At 37.9% G+C, this 16,829-nt stretch overlaps 1 protein-coding gene across 3 annotated transcripts in view; it reads right to left on the bottom strand.

The window, feature by feature from the left end:
* Nucleotides 1-16,829, bottom strand: part of CERS6 (ceramide synthase 6) — a 312,414-nt gene that overhangs the window by 132,383 nt on the left and 163,202 nt on the right. For all 3 annotated transcript variants that reach the window (XR_004288761.1, XM_032355853.1, XM_032355855.1), the window contains exon 4: nucleotides 13,791-13,848. Coding sequence is in view for 2 of the 3 variants with exons in the window: in XM_032355853.1 (XP_032211744.1) it covers nucleotides 13,791-13,848 (58 nt within the window). In the remaining variant the exon portion in view is untranslated. The remainder of the gene's footprint in view (nucleotides 1-13,790; nucleotides 13,849-16,829) is intronic.

The raw sequence follows: 16,829 nt of genomic DNA, 5'->3' as shown, positions 1-16,829 counted from the left end.
AGGATGTGGAGGAAAGGGAACCCTTGTGCACTGCTGTTGGGAATATAAGTTGGTATACCCATTACGGATAAAAGCATGGAGATTTCTCAGAAAATTATATGACCCAGCAACCCCATCTCTGAGTATACATCCAAAAGAACTGAAACCAGTATCTCAAAGAGATATCTGCATATCCATGCTCAACTGCAGTGTTATGAACAATGGCAAAGGAAACAGAAAATAGGAAACAATTTAAATTTCTATCTACAGATGAAAGGATAAAGCAAATGTGGTATATAAATATAATGGAATACTAGTCAACCTTAAAAAAGGAAATCCTGATATTTGCTACAATGTGGATGAACTTGAAGACATTATGCTAAGTGAAATAAGCCAGACACAGAAGAACAAATACTATGTGATCTTATTTCTGTAAGTAGAGGTAGAGGGTAGAATTGTGGTTACTAGGGGCTCAGGGAAAGAGGAATTTAGAGAGGTATGCATAGTTTTACTAATGTGAAATGAATAGTCTTAAAGATCTACTGTACTCACAAACCTGAGATTATTACCTGAGCAAAATCAAGAGTCAGATTCTTAGCCCACTGAGCCACCCAGGCACCCTGTACACTTAAAATTTTAAGAGGATAGATTTTATGTTAAATGGTCTTATTAAAAAAAAAAAAAAAAAAAAAGAGGGAGGGGTACCTGGGTGGCTCAGTGGATTAACCATCTGACTCTTGAATTCAGCTCAGGTCTGGATCTTGGTATAATGAGTTCAAGGTCTATGTTGGGCTCCACGCTGGGTGTGGGGTCTACTTAAAAAATAAATAATAAATAATAAATAAAAAGAGGGAGAGAGAGAGAGATGCCTGGGTGGCTCAGTTAAGCATCTGCCTTTGCCTCAGGTCATGATCCATGAGGGGTTCCCAGGGTCCCAGAGTCCCAGGGTTCTGAGATCAAGCCCCACATCAGGCTCCCTGGAAATAAGTGGGGAGCCTGATTCTCCCTCTCCTCCCTGCTCATGCTCTCTCTCGCTATCTCTGTCTCTCTCTCTAATTAAAAAACAAAAAAATTTTTTAAGACAAAAGAGGAAACTTCTAGAGATGCTGGAGGAATTTAGAGCATCATATAGGGTGGTGGTTTCATGGGGAAACAGTTGTCTTCAAATTGTATATATTAAATATGTCCAACTTTTTGGAATGTCAATCATACTTCAATGAAAAATAATTGTATAAAAATAAACAAACAAGTAAATAAATAAGAATAAATTAGTTAAATGTCTAAATGGAGAAGACACTCTGGTAGATAGGATACTTACCTGGAATTTGAAAGTGAGGATGTTGGGACAGAGAAGGGTAAAGCGGGACTATTGGGGAAGAACAGTGGTTTGAGCAGTCATGTTGCTTGAGGTGGGGTAATAGGAATAGTAATGTAAACATCTGGTGGTCAGGATCTGGGGGCAAGACTGAGGATGTAATTCATAGATGGATGAGGCTGGAAGGTGGAGGTAATTGAAATGACCCCCCATTATCTTTAGTTCTCAACTCCCATCCAGTCACCATTTTGAGTATATAGAAGAAAGGCAGGGAACGCAGAGAAGACATAGAGAAAAGTCAGAGCCATTAGTTAATAAGATGAAAGACTATAGATTGGGGTCCGGGAAGAGGAAAGATGCCCCCTTCCAAACAAATACTAGGTATCTTTACAATGAGGACAGGCAGGGGAACCAAGCCATCTTTTCTCTAATGCAAGCCAAGTCCTTCCCAAACACATTTCCAGTTTTTTATTTTCTGATTTTCCTTTCTGTAATCTCAAATAGACCCTGTATTTTTCCAGTTTTCCCATTCTATACTCTCCATCTAAGAATGCTTTCATTATCCCCCCATATCAATGTCATACCATTTATTGGGGTTCAAACTAAATATGACCTCTCCAAGGGTTTTTCATTTCCCTCAACTGTATTCCTTTTCCATGCTCAGGAAGAACCCTATACTTCTGTCATTTATCATAAACTTTAAGTATTTATAGAGAAATCTTAATTCCTCTGCCATATTATAAGGTCCTCAGAGGAAGGGACCACAGGTTCCCCATCCTATATCTGTCACTCTGTCTTGGTATAGTAGATATTTAATAAATGTTATCTAAATTGAATTAAATTCCTGTGCTACCAATGATCCCAGGGAAGGGAAGAACAATACTAACATTAGTTCAAGGACTCGGACTCTTACTAATTTCTTTTTCCATGATGCTTAGAGTAATCCCTATCAAAGGGCAGATGCTCAGTAGATACTGAATGAAAGGATGAACAAATGAATAGAGATCAGTATTTCCCAGTGGTAACAGACAGAGGTTCTAGAAAGAACCATGAATGGAATGCCCTTTAAATAAGAGCCTTTGATCCTCAGCTGCCTTGTGCCCACATTTCCACTCAGCAACACACAGTAACTGATGGCAGCTCCAGGATGATCAAAAAACCGTTAAGTTTTTTAAATTGAAGTATGAGTTACATACGATAAAATCTAAGTTCAGAGAAATTCGATACATGTTTACATATATACGCACCTACGTCACCATAACCAGATCAAGATCTAGAAAAGTTCCAGCACTCCAGCAGTCTCTCTTTCGCACACCCACTCCCCCTATAAAACTAGGGTTTTATAATTAATTTTGCCTAGAAAAAGGTTTTCATTGCTCACTGCCTTATGGAAGTTTGAATTCCCTGAGGACAAAATGGCTATCTTCTCTGTGCTTTGGGATAGCCATTCAAAGGTGGATGGTACCACACTTTTGCTCAAAAAATCTGCCTGTAGAGGCCACTGCCTGTTCTTGTGTGCATTAATAAAGGAGAAAGGCACAAAACCAAGCAAAACACTAAACTACATGTTCACTTTATGGCATACTCTAGCTGACCCAGGATCCAGAGGATCTCTGAACCAGTTTTTTGGAGACAACATGAGGCTATAATCAGAGCACAGAACTACTCTGATTGGGACACCCGCTGCTCTGCTCCACATCAGAATAATTGTCCTAAGTACCCGGACTCCAACCCTCAACACACAGAAAAGACTGGGTCTTCCCTGAAGAGACAGAACACCAGTTTTAGAAGCAGAAGTGGAACATCTCATTACTTCTCCCAGAATGCTATTGTTTTTAAGCAATGAACATCTGATTTGTTTTATTACAGTTGATGAGGAAAATGATTTATTATGATGACCAGTGTATGTAAAACCCATGAACTCTCAAATTTTATTAAAACAAGCCTTAGTAAGAATAACTCTTTTCTTGTCGAATTCAGTAAAGGATCTTTCTTTATGTTAGATGATGATTCAGCTAATGCAGAGTGAATGTGCAGGTACAGATTTTGATACAGGGATCAATATCTCATATCAAATTACCTGAACTCTTCTGAGAGTGACTAGCTTTCCACTCCCCGTGGAAACAGGACAGGCATCCTAATGCCATCCAGTTCTCAGGCATTGCCCTCGGCCAGAGGAAGCCTGTAGCGCCAGCTTCGTTACAGCATATAAATGAGGATCAGTGTTTTTCACAGTTAAGTTCAGCCCTAAACTTCTGAGAAGGGTAAGTCTATGCCTTTAGGGGACTGTCTCATAATGAGCATCTTATGTAAATGAGTGTTATTTCAGTAGCCTCTAAAATAGAAGCTAGCTTTTTATTTTTAGACTTTCTACAAAGTTGACATTTTATTAACTGGAAAAAAGTAAGATTCATGGTTTGCTCAAGCACCAAATCCACAAACTCTTGTATAGATAATTACATAAGAGCAAGTATCACATCGTAATACTTGTCACTTGTACTTGGGAATCGATATAAGCATTCTCTCCTCCTCCTACAAAAACCCACTTCAGCCTCAGGAGCTCCTGCAAGTCCTGAAATCTTTCTGCCTCACCGCCTGCAGGAAGCCGTTGGTGTGAGATGTCATTCCTTAAAGACAAAGCCTGAACACATAGCGAAGACAACCTGGGGAAAAAGGCTTCTCAATGCTCTTTAGAGAAAATTATACACACCCAAAATTAAACCCTTGCATCTTATTAAATTAAAAAAAAAACCCATAAGCTGTAACCTCAGTGCTGATGAGATGGTTTTATTGTCTGAACTTGTTAATTTTTCCTAGGCAAGAACAATTTCACCTAATGCACATTCCCCTAACAGCAGAGCATACTGAGTAGAGCGTACTGAGTTGTTCCAATGCTTCTGTGAATAGTGTACCACTGGTTTGCTAGTCACACTTTAGAAAGTAAATACGTATCACAGGAGGGTAGAAAAAACTGAATTGCATAATTACATAGGTTTGTGTTAAAAGGGACAATCTAGACCCAGTCTGAAAATTAGCAATTTCTGTTGCAATCCAAAAATACCAAGAAAGCAGCAAGCCACAGATTCTCAGTTTCACAGAGGTGACTTCATTTGCAAGTAGATACAGGGAAGCAAGAATAATGCTTAATCTGGGCTATTTGAATACAATCACTGTAGTCTTAATATAAAATACAGTCATGGGACGCAGCCTTTGCTTTTTCTTGTTAAGTGGTCAGTCCTTATCAGCCCAGTAGATCCACTGAGTCAGTAATGAAGTCTGGATTCAAGTAAGCCACAATGTTAAGGATACCTCCATTTAAATTCCATCCATGTTCTGTAACCTAGGACAAATGACTGATCCTTGGTTAGCCTTAGTGGATGAGAAGTTATGTTTCACAACACATGAGAAACGAACATTATGTGATCAGTATGTCTGGCCCATACTGAGTACTCAATGCAGTATAGCTGTCATGACTTTGATTACGAGGTGATTATTTCCAGGGATGCAAACTTTCATCCTGGCCATGCACTAAGGCAATAGCGTTTCCAAGTCATTAACCCACACCAAAAAGGGTGGGACTTTCATTATGAGAGTGCTAATGGAAAGAGGAATTCCGAGTTATTTCCTGACATGAGCCACATAAATCTGGTATGGAAATAGAGCTTCAATCTCCCCAGAATCCCGCTAGAGATTAAAAAATCTCCTTCAAAAGTCAGTACTATGACTTTCTCGGACATCTGGGTCAAGACAATCACATAAAGGGGCTCCTGGGAGAAAATTCAGGGACTGGGGCAGCGAGGACGAGGCAAACAAGCACAGTTAGATTTTTTTTTTTTATATGAAATTTCTGTATCTCTTTGCCATTTAAGTGCAATTCAACTTTTTTATTTTTTCCTTTTTAAAAGCTACAACTACAAGCTTTTTAACCCACGTATACCTAAAGTGATACACAGTTATCTCCATTCAAATGTCCATAACTCAGGACTAATTTTTTTTTTTTTTTAAAGATTTTATTTATTTATTTGACAGAGAGAAATCACAAGTAGACGGAGAGGCAGGCAGAGAGAGAGGAAGGGAAGCAGGCTCCCTGCTGAGCAGAGAGCCCGATGTGGGACTCAATCCCAGGACCCTGAGATCATGACCCGAGCCGGAGGCAGCGGCTTAACCCACTGAGCCACCCAGGTGCCCCAGGACTAATATTTTTAATAGAAAAAAGTAAAGACATCTGGAAAAAAATTAACTATCCACAGTTCTGCCTTTCTAAAAGGAATCTCCATTTTTTACCTTCCATTTATCTTTATTTTTACCTTCCATTTATCTATATAAATGGTAATTATTTTCATATAAAAGTCTACTAAATATTTTATTAGGACCGTAAATAACATGGTTACTTTACAATTATTTTTAATTGAGTATATGCTATTTTATCATTTTGATAATAATTTTAAAAATTCTATTAATATTAAACATTAAGATTGCTTTAGTTGTTTGAATTTTCTATAATTTGCATTGCATATTATATATATATGCATATATATATTTTTAAGTTGTAATAAATTACTACACACATCTATTTTTTGCCCCTGTATAATTCTTTGCTCAGGATACGTTCACAGGAGTTGAACTGCTGATTCACAGTCTGTGAACATACATATGGTTATCATTCTGCATCACCATGTTTCTTTCTAAACAGGTCATACCAGTTTGCCATAATTTTTGACTCAAGTTCTTCAGTGTATTATGGTATATGAATTCTAAAAATGTTATATGAGTCCACATCACTGATTTTAGAGATGTAGCGATTAAGTCCCAGAGAGGTCGAGTCACTTCCTCAGACTGTAAAACTGATAAATGGCAGAGTTCAATCTCAAATCCAGTCTTCTGACTACTTCTTCTGGGTCCGCACTGTATCACATTCTCCTCAGCTTCCCACTGGCCTCAGAATGTTCTCCCCGGTTAGAATGCCAGCCACAAAGCAAAAGAGAAGGACAAATGACAGGTATAAATCAGAAAATATTCAAGAAGGTACATGTGGGTAGAAGGGAAAAGGAAGATGCACAAGAATCACAGAAGGACCACATCCCAAGGCCACTCCAGATCATTTCCATCCCAGAAAGTGCATTTACCTATTTGTAAGTATCAAAGCAAGGCCACGACAAAGGATCCTACCTGGCTAGAAAGTGGCAGCAACACATTTAAAAGTTCCATGTCAAAAAAAAAATTTTTTTTTAATTTAACATTTAAAAATTTAAAAAAATAAGAAGTTTCATTATGGGAGGAGTTAGGCATTCACAACCCCCAACAGAACCCACTTCTCAGTCAGTAATAATGAGTGTTATGTCTTATACTTTCAAAGTACTTTATGGCTTCCACAGCAATCCTACACGAAAAGCCAAGGAAGTCAGGAAAGGCATCATTTTCTCATTTGACAGATGAGAAAAATGAGGTATCAGAGAGCAGTGGTGCAATGAAGCACAATCGGCAGGGCCAAAACTACCACTTCAATCTTGATCTCTCTCTTAATATTCTCCCACAGTGATGTGACTTTTATTTCCTAATAAGGTGAATTTACGAATTAAAATAAGTATACTTAGGGGCGCCTGGGTGGCTCAGTGGGTTAAAGCCTCTGCCTTCAGCTCAGGTCATGATCCCAGGGTCCTGGAATCGAGCCCCACATCAGGCTCCCTGCTCAGCAGGGAGTCTTCTCTCTTTCTCTCTGCCTGCCTCTCTGCCTACTTGTGATCTCTGTCTGTTAAATAAACAAATAAAATCTTTTAAAAAAATTAAAAAAAATTTAAAATTAAAAAAATAAGTATACTTGAATTGCTAGATTTTTAGAACTTGTTTTCTAAGTATTATTCTTGTTGTTGCTGTTTTAAAAGGCTCAGAAATTCTAAAGACCACATGTCTGGCTTCTATTTTTGCCACAGGCAAGTCAATTCATCCTTCTGAAATTGTTTCTTCTTTGGTAAAATTAGAAACTTGAGATGGTTGATCCTCAGGGTCTAGTCCCAATGTTCATATTCTATGTCATCTGCAATTCTTACAAAATTATCTAATGGGGCCATTAGGTGAAAATTAAAACTTAGGTAAAACTCTGAAAGTCAAACCTCCTTCAACAAGGGACATACTTCAAGCAATTTCAAAATGTTTTAAACAACACAAAGAACAAAATTTAAAATGGGCACATATTCTAATAGCTAGACAAATTTTCTTTTCACTGTCAAGACAGGTAGAATGATAATTCTGCTCTTTTGATTTTAGAAAGAGTCCAAGTTAACCAATAAGCAAGAGTATATCTTGAAGTATGATACCATGGCAACACTTTGTGGCCTTGTTGAAGTTGGAAAAGCGTACCAAATGAATACTGAAACTATGAATAATGAAACAAATGAATAATGAACTATGCCTTCATTCTGAGCAGACTGAGACAGGCTAAGAGAATGGGCAAAGTGCTCATTTGGCCAACATACTAGTTTTCAATGATGGCTTTTCACCCCCTAGTTAGTAATGAAGCCAATAGAATATGTGACAACTTGCATATTTTTTTTAAAAGTAACTAATTACAGAGAGTTGTCAGAGTACATCAGAGAATGCAGCACCATGGGAAGTCTGGGCTACTTACTAAGATACTGCCTTTCCCCTCCAGAGCTGGTGCTCAGCAGACTCCAATTCAGCAGGCTCTTTGGAGTTGGTACCTTGTGGAGCTGAGCTTCTAAGAAGCTCTAGAGTGAGGCTAAAAGCCAACAAGAGGAAGATGGGATGTGCTTCCTGGTCTGGCCACCACTTCTCCACCGCCCTCCTCCCCTGCACCCCCAGCGATGCATGTGCACTCCAGCAGTGGCACAGTTCATGCCGCTTGCAGTTTTTCCTTATTCCCCAGCCAGCCTCCTTGCAGTCCTGCCAATTCCAGCTGGTCAACATTCCCTCTTTGATGTCTAGCTCCAAGCTTCTAGGTTCTGATAACTCCACCCACTCCCCATGACCCCTGGTGCTCAAAGAGGTAGCTTCTTCCCACTATTACTATCTCCATGGTACCTCCAGGGCACTGCTCATCCAGGAATGTACAGAGAGTGCCAGTCCTTGCAATGTCTGTTACTCTTTCACCAGAATGTAAATTAACTACATCACTTAGCACACTGTTTAGTTTAGCTGACTTTTTCTTCCCAGATGGATTTTCTCAAAAAAGAAGTAGTGAGTTGATTTACATTCAGGTCAAGCTCCTTATCTCATTGCAGAGTGGTAGGAAATAGCAGATCAATTACTTGAGAGTAACACAGTCTTAGTGGTTCTCCCAGTTAATGTTCCTTTATATTATGGTCATTCCTAAAAATAACTCCAGTGATTTTTGTCTTCTATAATGAGACCCTGACTGACACAGAAGTTAGATAAGGTAATATTTGAGTAACATGTATTTAACTATATACATGCATGTGTACAAAATGGATTGATATAAAATGTACCATAAGATCAGAAAGTTAGATATATATTAACCTAACAAGTAGATTGTAAGAAAAAAATATTGACCTAAACTCCAGTTGCACACATATCTACCTTGCCTTCCTGTGACACTATATTTTAAACAAATAAAGAAACTCAAAGAAAATTATTCAAAGAACTCCATCCAACACAAACCTCCATTTATAAAAGAGAAAAAAAGGTAACACCAAACGAGAGATACTCTGTTTTTTAAGGCCTGAATGTGGTTTCTTTCAGGGTTTAGAAAAATGTGTTAATTTGTATGAGTACATTGTATGAAATAATTTCAGAGTACCTAAACGAATTCTGGGTTTTCTTTTGAAAAGCCCTTTTCTCTGCCAATCATATTTATGGGCAGAGTTGCTTGTGTCTTGCAATTATGGGAACAGACTATTGAAATGGGCCTATCTTCCAACTATTTAAGTATTTCCTGCTGGGGTGCCTGGGTGGCTCAGTGGGTCAAAGCCTCTGCCTTTGGCTTAGGTCATGATCTCAGGGTCCTGGGATCGAGCCTTACATTGGGCTCTCTGCTCAGCAGGCTCTCTGAGCAGAGAGCCTGCTTCCCCCTCTTCCTCTGCCTGCCTCTCTGCCTACTTGTGATCTCTCTCTCTGTGTCAAATGAATAAATAAAAATCTTTTAAATAAATAAATAACTATTTCCTACTAATCTAGCAATCACTTTACCTAACAGCTCACTGACCTGTCTGTAAGGTCAATGCCTTCTAGAGTTTGTTTCATGACCAAAGTTAGTGCTATTTATAAAGGGGGTTCTAGGCTGAGAAAGCAGAAAACCTATAACATAGAACATGTGCATGCCTGAGCATTATCACATCACTATAAAATAGGAGGCTCCTTCTTCTATTGGTCATCATGAAATTACAGAAAACATTTTATTGATTTCATATAAATGGACACACACATACTTTACAGGATGTCTAGAAATTTTGAAAATACAGGGCCAATTATTTCATTTTTTATTATAGAGCCTTAAGATATGGTCACCCAACTCATGTAAGAAGTCAGTCTCCAAAGATGCATTTATATCTCAACTGCAAGAAATATGACATAAAAGAGATTAAGTTGACACATATTAATTAAAAATGAAAAAAAAAGTATGATAAATAGTACTCTATGCTTCCAGGTATCTTGCATGTAAATACATAACTACTATGTCACATGGAGTCTTATTCCTTGATATACTGCTCTAGAATAGCTAGAATATTTGTAAATATAAAGCACCCATGGCAATCATGAGATTGTGCCTCTTGGATCTCGGACTGCTGGGTGTCTAAGTGGCCAGGGCCACAGCTGCACTTGCATGAAGGCCACAGGCTGCCTGCAGCCAATGACGGAGCACAAGAGGAATACTGAAGTAGGGCCATTTCTAAGAAACACAGTTCTCCTCTGATGGAGACTGTGGCTCTGGAACTCTCCAAGTGAACTTTCTTTAGAAAGGCATGATGGTCTTAGAACTTCACCCAACCTTTTTTCCTTCTCTCTCTCCCACACTGGGGATCAGTCTTACACTGAGGCCCGTAGGCTCTTCCAGCCTCCCCTAACACCCTCCCCATTTTCACTCATAAGCATTTCCCTCAATCAATTTCTTAGACATTTAATCTCTTCTTGGTATCTCCCTCTCATAGGACCCAGACGAAGCACAGATGTTTCTTGACATAAATCTAGTTTATATGTATTCTAAATACAAAGAATATTTTAAAACTGAAGGCACTTGAATCAGTCACATTTATGCACTGAAACTCTACTATGATGTGGTAAACCCAGAGAAATATGCGTATTTTCCCTGTAGGATTAAGCCAGTTCAAATTGGAAAAGTTAACAGCATTTAATAAAACTTCAGTGTTCAGCCTGAATGTATTTCAACATGACAGAGAAAACCAAAGCTATTCTCACAGTAGAGATTGATACCGCCTAGCATCATCTATAAAAGGAGGTGTTCAGATGATATGTAGGACAACTTTCATGTCTTAAATTCTATGGTTTCCTAAAATTATTTATTAATCAATTTGTTTTTATTTTTTTAACATTCTCTCTCTATTGTTGCGGGTGCATGGTACTTTGCATTTAGTAAACGTCTCTTTAACTGAATCTTTAACAGAATGTCAGGGTAGAAAGGGTTCTTGAGTGACTTAATCCACCCTAGAAAAGAGATGCATCAGGTTCATTTGACCTAAAGGCAGAAAAAACCGACCAGTGCAAGGTGCTCAGGCATTTTTCTAATAGCTCATGTAAGAATCAACATTTTTAATGTTGAGTAAGAACCACCTGTGGCCTCTCACCTCTTAAAACTGGTTCATTGCCCTGCTATTTTATTGAAAACACTTTAGAGTGTTCTGAAAATTTGAATTACCTTGTTTTGATTAATTCTGATGTTGTTAATATACATTTTTTTCCTCTTAGCTTAGATGGGCAAACACACTGTCCATTCCAAGAAAGTTAACAGAAAATATATTTTAAATATCCATTAAGGTAAGTATTTAAGGTTCTATAAATGGTAACAATGACTACATGAGGTCAAGTTAGCTAACTTAACCAAAGAAGGAAGTCATTTGGAAATCATGCTGAAGTCAGGACAGGCTGGTAGAGTAGAGAAAGTACTGGATTAAAGGACAGCCGTGCATGTTTCATTTCAGAGTCATCTTTTAATAAACTAACTGTGTGACCTCTGAAATGCTACCTACCCTGCCAGGATTTCTGCTTCCCCAGCTGTGAAATAAGAGGATTGGACAAGATGGCTTAAGAAGGCCTCACAGCTGTTTCAGTCCCATGGATACTATGTGTACTTTTCTGTCACACATGATGACTAACATGAAACTACAGACTCAACCAAAACTGAGAGCTTCTTAGTATTAGAGGAAGAAACCCCAAATGCAAATAATCTGACAAGAGAAAAACATCTGTTCTCTTCTCTCTCTTTTTTTTTTTTAAAAGATTATTTATTTATTTATTTGACAGACAAGAGATCACAAGCAGGCAGAAAGGCCGGCAGAAGAGGAAGGGAAGCCGGCTCCCCGCTGAGCAGAGAGCCCGACGTGGGGCTTGATCCTAGGACCCTGAGATCATGACCCTAGCCAAAGGCAGCAGCTCAACCCACTGAGCCACCCAGGCACCACTCTTCTCATTTTTTAAGCACTTGTTGTAACTAGATACAGTATGAAAGGGAAACAGGATAGGGGTGCCTGGGTGGCTTAGTTGGTCAAGCATTCCACTCTTGATTTCGGCTCAGGTCATGATCTCAAGGTCATGAGATCGAGCCCCGCGTTGGGCTATGCAATCAGCTCCAAGTCTGTTTGAGATTCCCTCCCCCTTCTCACTCACTCTCTCTCTCAAATAAAGCCCCCCCCCCAAAAAAAAGAGAGAGAAAAGAGAAAAAGAAAGGGAACCACAATAATTTAAGGAAAATCAACTTCCAAGCAAACATTCCACTGACAGACCCTCTTACTGCCTTCTACAGAGCCACTGAGGACTGGAGGATAAAAACTATTCTTTTTCCCCCTCAGTCTGTTGGGACAGAAGCAGAGCTAAGCTTCAGAGTGCTTCCTGTTCTGATGACAGATGGCCAGGCTTGCTGTAGAAAGGCTAAAAGAGACTGTATCCCACAGAAGGGCAAAAAAAGTGCTCCCGGCTCTCACCATCTCTCCTTGCTTTCCATCAAAGCCCTTCACCCACAGAACCCAACATGAATTCCAAAGCTGGACCTCAGTTAGCAACTCGCCATTCCCATGAAACACAACTTTCCCTTGTCAGCTGAAATTCCACCCCGAGCTATTTCCTTTTCCAAGGTAATGACGTTGTGAGCACAGGAACCCTAAGTCATTCTTTCCATTTTCTCTCCACATAAGTGAATTTTAAAACCAGAACAGGAGGGTTCCAAACGAGGCAGTTTCCACCACATTTATGTACCCCAGTTGAGAATTTGTTCATACTCAGCCTACAGAATGGGATTCATTCTTTTAAATCTACTCAAGGAGCCTCTGGGCCAGGTAGCCCTAGTAAGTGAAAGATAAATATAGTTACTAAAGGAAAAGACAACAAGTAAAAAGAATAATCCCTTTAGGGAAATATAACTTTGGGAAACAACCACGATTTATAATAGAATTTGCCACAGGCAGATAATATCTTATAACTCAGACTTTAAAACTAAAAACTCATTTGCAAATTTTCACATCAATATTTACATGAAAATTTACTAGTAAGACATGACACTTGGCGCAATGCCTTACTTCAGAAAAATTCTCTACTAAAGATAAAATGGATTTCACTTTAAAGCTTAATACTATAAACTTTTTTCAAAATAATTTCCAAGCTTCTGTGCCAATCAGTATTATTAGTATTAGTATGTGCATGACTAAGAGAAGCTTGGTCTTCTTAAGACTTGAATTTAAGCAGCCTAACTCATTAGCAGAAGCATTCAGCACTGAAATAACCAAGAAAAAGGTTATAGCAGCCTTGAAGAATTACTTTCATAGATAAAGGTGCCTCAGCATACGTACGACTAGCACAGGACCAGGAGGTGAAACACAGTCTGTGAAAGGAACTCCATTTTCCACCAGCAGCTGGTGTTGCCTAGTTAATAGCTATGCAAGACACTATAACATAATTTTTGTTGCTGAAGATTATAATGATAACACACACTGCAACAACTGATATTTCTCAGTTGTATGACATGGAAATTTTCAACCTCTTTCAAAGCATCAGATGGATTTTATAATGCTCCTAATGCCCAGAAGTAATAAGTAACAAGTACAATAGTCAGAGGACATGTAACATCTTTCACAAGCAAAATAAATTATTTTCAACGATATTTTTGGTATATGCCTAAAAAAATATTTACTATAAAGGATAAACTACAAATATTTTTATAAGCCAAAGAAAAACGCACAAATGTTCTTAGGACGCCTGTTACGATTATTTAAAATACTACTATGTCACACACAAAAAATGAGATATAGGCTTACAGTTATGTAAGAATTATATAAAGTAGCTTGGCAGATCCTACCTTTTTTAGGAACCGGACTCCATAGGTAAATACATAAAGGGAAAATGAAAATCTCCACCTGTAGAAGTTTAAAAAAACATTCTATGACATTCAGTTTATATATTTCATAGCATAGTATTCTGCAACACGTGAGTGAAAGAAAGTCCATTAAATCCCCCCTTCCCCCAACTGCTCCAACCAGGGATTAAGTTTAATGGGCAATTTCCGTGTTAGCTGAACACATCCACACTCATATGGATGCCTTATTGCAAAATCTTAAATATCAATAATTCATAACAAATTTTCTTCCAGTTACTGTATTTGCCCATCTGTTCATCTCTCTCCAACATATGCATTTCCTCTTTTTAATCACTCACGAAAGAATACAGTTCAACAATACAAAGGTACATAAGACTGTTTTGAATTCCTTGTCTAATTCAGATATTAAGTAAACAGCTTGACTTAACTGAAGTTCATACTTGTTTTAAAAACAAAAGCCTTAGTACTGTTAAATCAGGTAAGATTTTTTTTCCTTCATCTTTTAACAAATACTTACCAACATCTTCGTGGATGTTGCTAAAGGAACCCACTTGGAATCTAAGTCATCCACCCGATACACGACCGCTAATGACAGCCTTACACCACCCCAAACGGTGTATCTAAGCTGTTAGTTAGACTTTAATTTTTTTTAGTGAGGAACACCATTTTTGGTTCTCTTTCAATTTTAGATGATTCAATGTGTAAGCCTTAAAATATAAGACTTTCTGTAGACAGTGGTGATGCTAGCAGGGGAGAAAAAAAAAGTTGAATCCCTACTTTTTACCCCCTAGAAAGATAAACCACACTTAGATGTAGAAGGGGGGTGGGGTTATGGACATTGGGGAGGGTATGTCTTATGGTGAGTGCTGTGAAGTGTGTAAACCTGGCGATTCACAGGTTTATCCTTGGGGATAAAAATATATCATATGTTTATAAAAAATTAAAAATTAAAAAAAAAGATCTAAATCTGAAAGGTGAAACTATAAAGCTAACAGAGGAAATTGGTGGAAGACATCTATGCAATTTGGGGATAGGCAAAAACTTCTAAATAAGACTTTAAGACCTTTCTTTAGGAAGAAAATTCATGCATTTGATATCAAACTTAAAGATTTTGTAAAGTGGTCCCCACAGAAAATAAACAGACGATAGATTAGGAAGTGTTTTTTAACAATATCAAAAATTATTGGGACAATGTAAAATATTGAATATGAATCTTAAATTAGACACCAGTATTATATAAATGTTAAATTTATTGAGTGGGGGAAATGTATTACAGTCTATGTAGGAGAATGACCTTGTTTTTAGGGGATTTACAGTGAAATATTTAGTGTGAGGTACCTGAAATTTTAAAAATATGTACATAAGACTTTGTGTAAATATAAAGACTTTATATAAATTATATATTATATGTAGGTATGGCTTACCCTAGTACTCAACTCCCAATATTATTTCTTATATTTTCTGACTGTGAATAGCTATACCTTTCAAAGCTGGCTAAGTTTCACTCATTAGCATTTCTGAGGTTGTGCTGTTAGTAGTTCTATGGCTTACAAGTTATAAAGGAACACAACAAGGGACTAGTCAACCTCAATCAGTCAGGAGGTAAATAGTTTCATGTGCTTGCAAGCCATGTAAAATTTTCAAATAAGGTAAAAAAAAAAAAAAAAAGAGGGGGTGGAGAGGGAAGGGAAGAAGAGGTGATTTTAGGAGAGGACTCAGATTTCATACAAAATATTCTGAAAAATAAAATGACAGCTTCTGCAGGTAAGAGGAAAAGAATAAGGGGTCTCTGAGGGCTGAGTTAAACCCAACAGCAGACACAAGTGTCCCTTAGAGTTTCAATCCTAGGCTGGCTAACCTTTCAAACACCTTGGAATTCAAACCAGAACTAACATTTAGAGAAGAGCTTTGAACTTCAGGGTTGAAAATCTTCAACTAATAATTCATAAAACCTGAATTCAGGAAGAAATGATAAAATGGATGGAAGCAGTAAAATAAGTGAATGAAAACTTGCAAATGATACAGAAAAGCCCTCTTGTAGGTAAAGGTGGTTCACTTACTATAGTATCAAGGACTTGATTTTAACCATTTCTCCCTTACAGATTTTTGGTGGTTATGGATGGGAGTGCTGGTATGTTTCTTTCTGTCTGGATATACAAACTCTAGATCAGAAGTGAAGACCAGGAACCATAAGTGACAACAACAGGGTCCTACACTTGATTTTAATGTTTTGCTGGAACTATCTTGAAATTCTTCATAATTGCTGAACAAGAGACTCCCCATTTTATTTTGCACTGGGCACTACAACTATGTAGTTGGTTTTGGTTCAGACACACAGAATCTCCAAACTTCGGGCAAATCTATTATTCCTTGACCTCAGTTTCACCTTTGTAATGGGGGAGTGGGTTTATATTACACTCTTTTGGTAATACAACCCAAGGATTTGATGGCACAAGTAATCTCCACTTGTCTCCAGTCTCTTCCACTTCCCAATATATTAAATCAACCTACTTCATGCATATGCAGGTCACTTTTCTGGCCTCTGAAGGCAACTGAATTCGCAACTCCCAGATTAAATGATTTATAACAGCTGTTTCAGCTCTAAAACTCTTCTCTTAGTAGGCAGTGATCAGGCAATTTTTATGTATAATAAAAACTTTATGGAAGCCATTGGAATTCCTATAATCACTTAATGTACCTGCATTTTATTTCCTCACTAAATTGACCCAGTTTTCAGAAGATCTAGGTTCTAACACAGGACACCAATGCCTCCATCATTTGAATAACAATTTGTGATGAATATTTACAAGGCAGAGTTTATTTCCACAAAATACCTACAGGAAGCAAAGTTTTCAAGCATTCTGCTACATGCATAATAACTTTTTTTTATTTGTGTAGTTTCATATAAATTACAGTTTTAAATGATGTCTAGCTACAGCCTCCTGATGGATAGCCTCCCCCAACCTTCCACTAAAATACCTATAAAACAAGAGGTAAATAAAGGTGCACACAACCACAAAA

This window comes from Mustela erminea, chromosome 8 (genome assembly GCF_009829155.1).
Source record: "Mustela erminea isolate mMusErm1 chromosome 8, mMusErm1.Pri, whole genome shotgun sequence".
Taxonomy (NCBI): Eukaryota; Metazoa; Chordata; class Mammalia; order Carnivora; family Mustelidae; genus Mustela; species Mustela erminea.
Note: the sequence above shows the minus strand (reverse complement) of the source record. Positions and strands in the feature narration are given on the sequence as shown.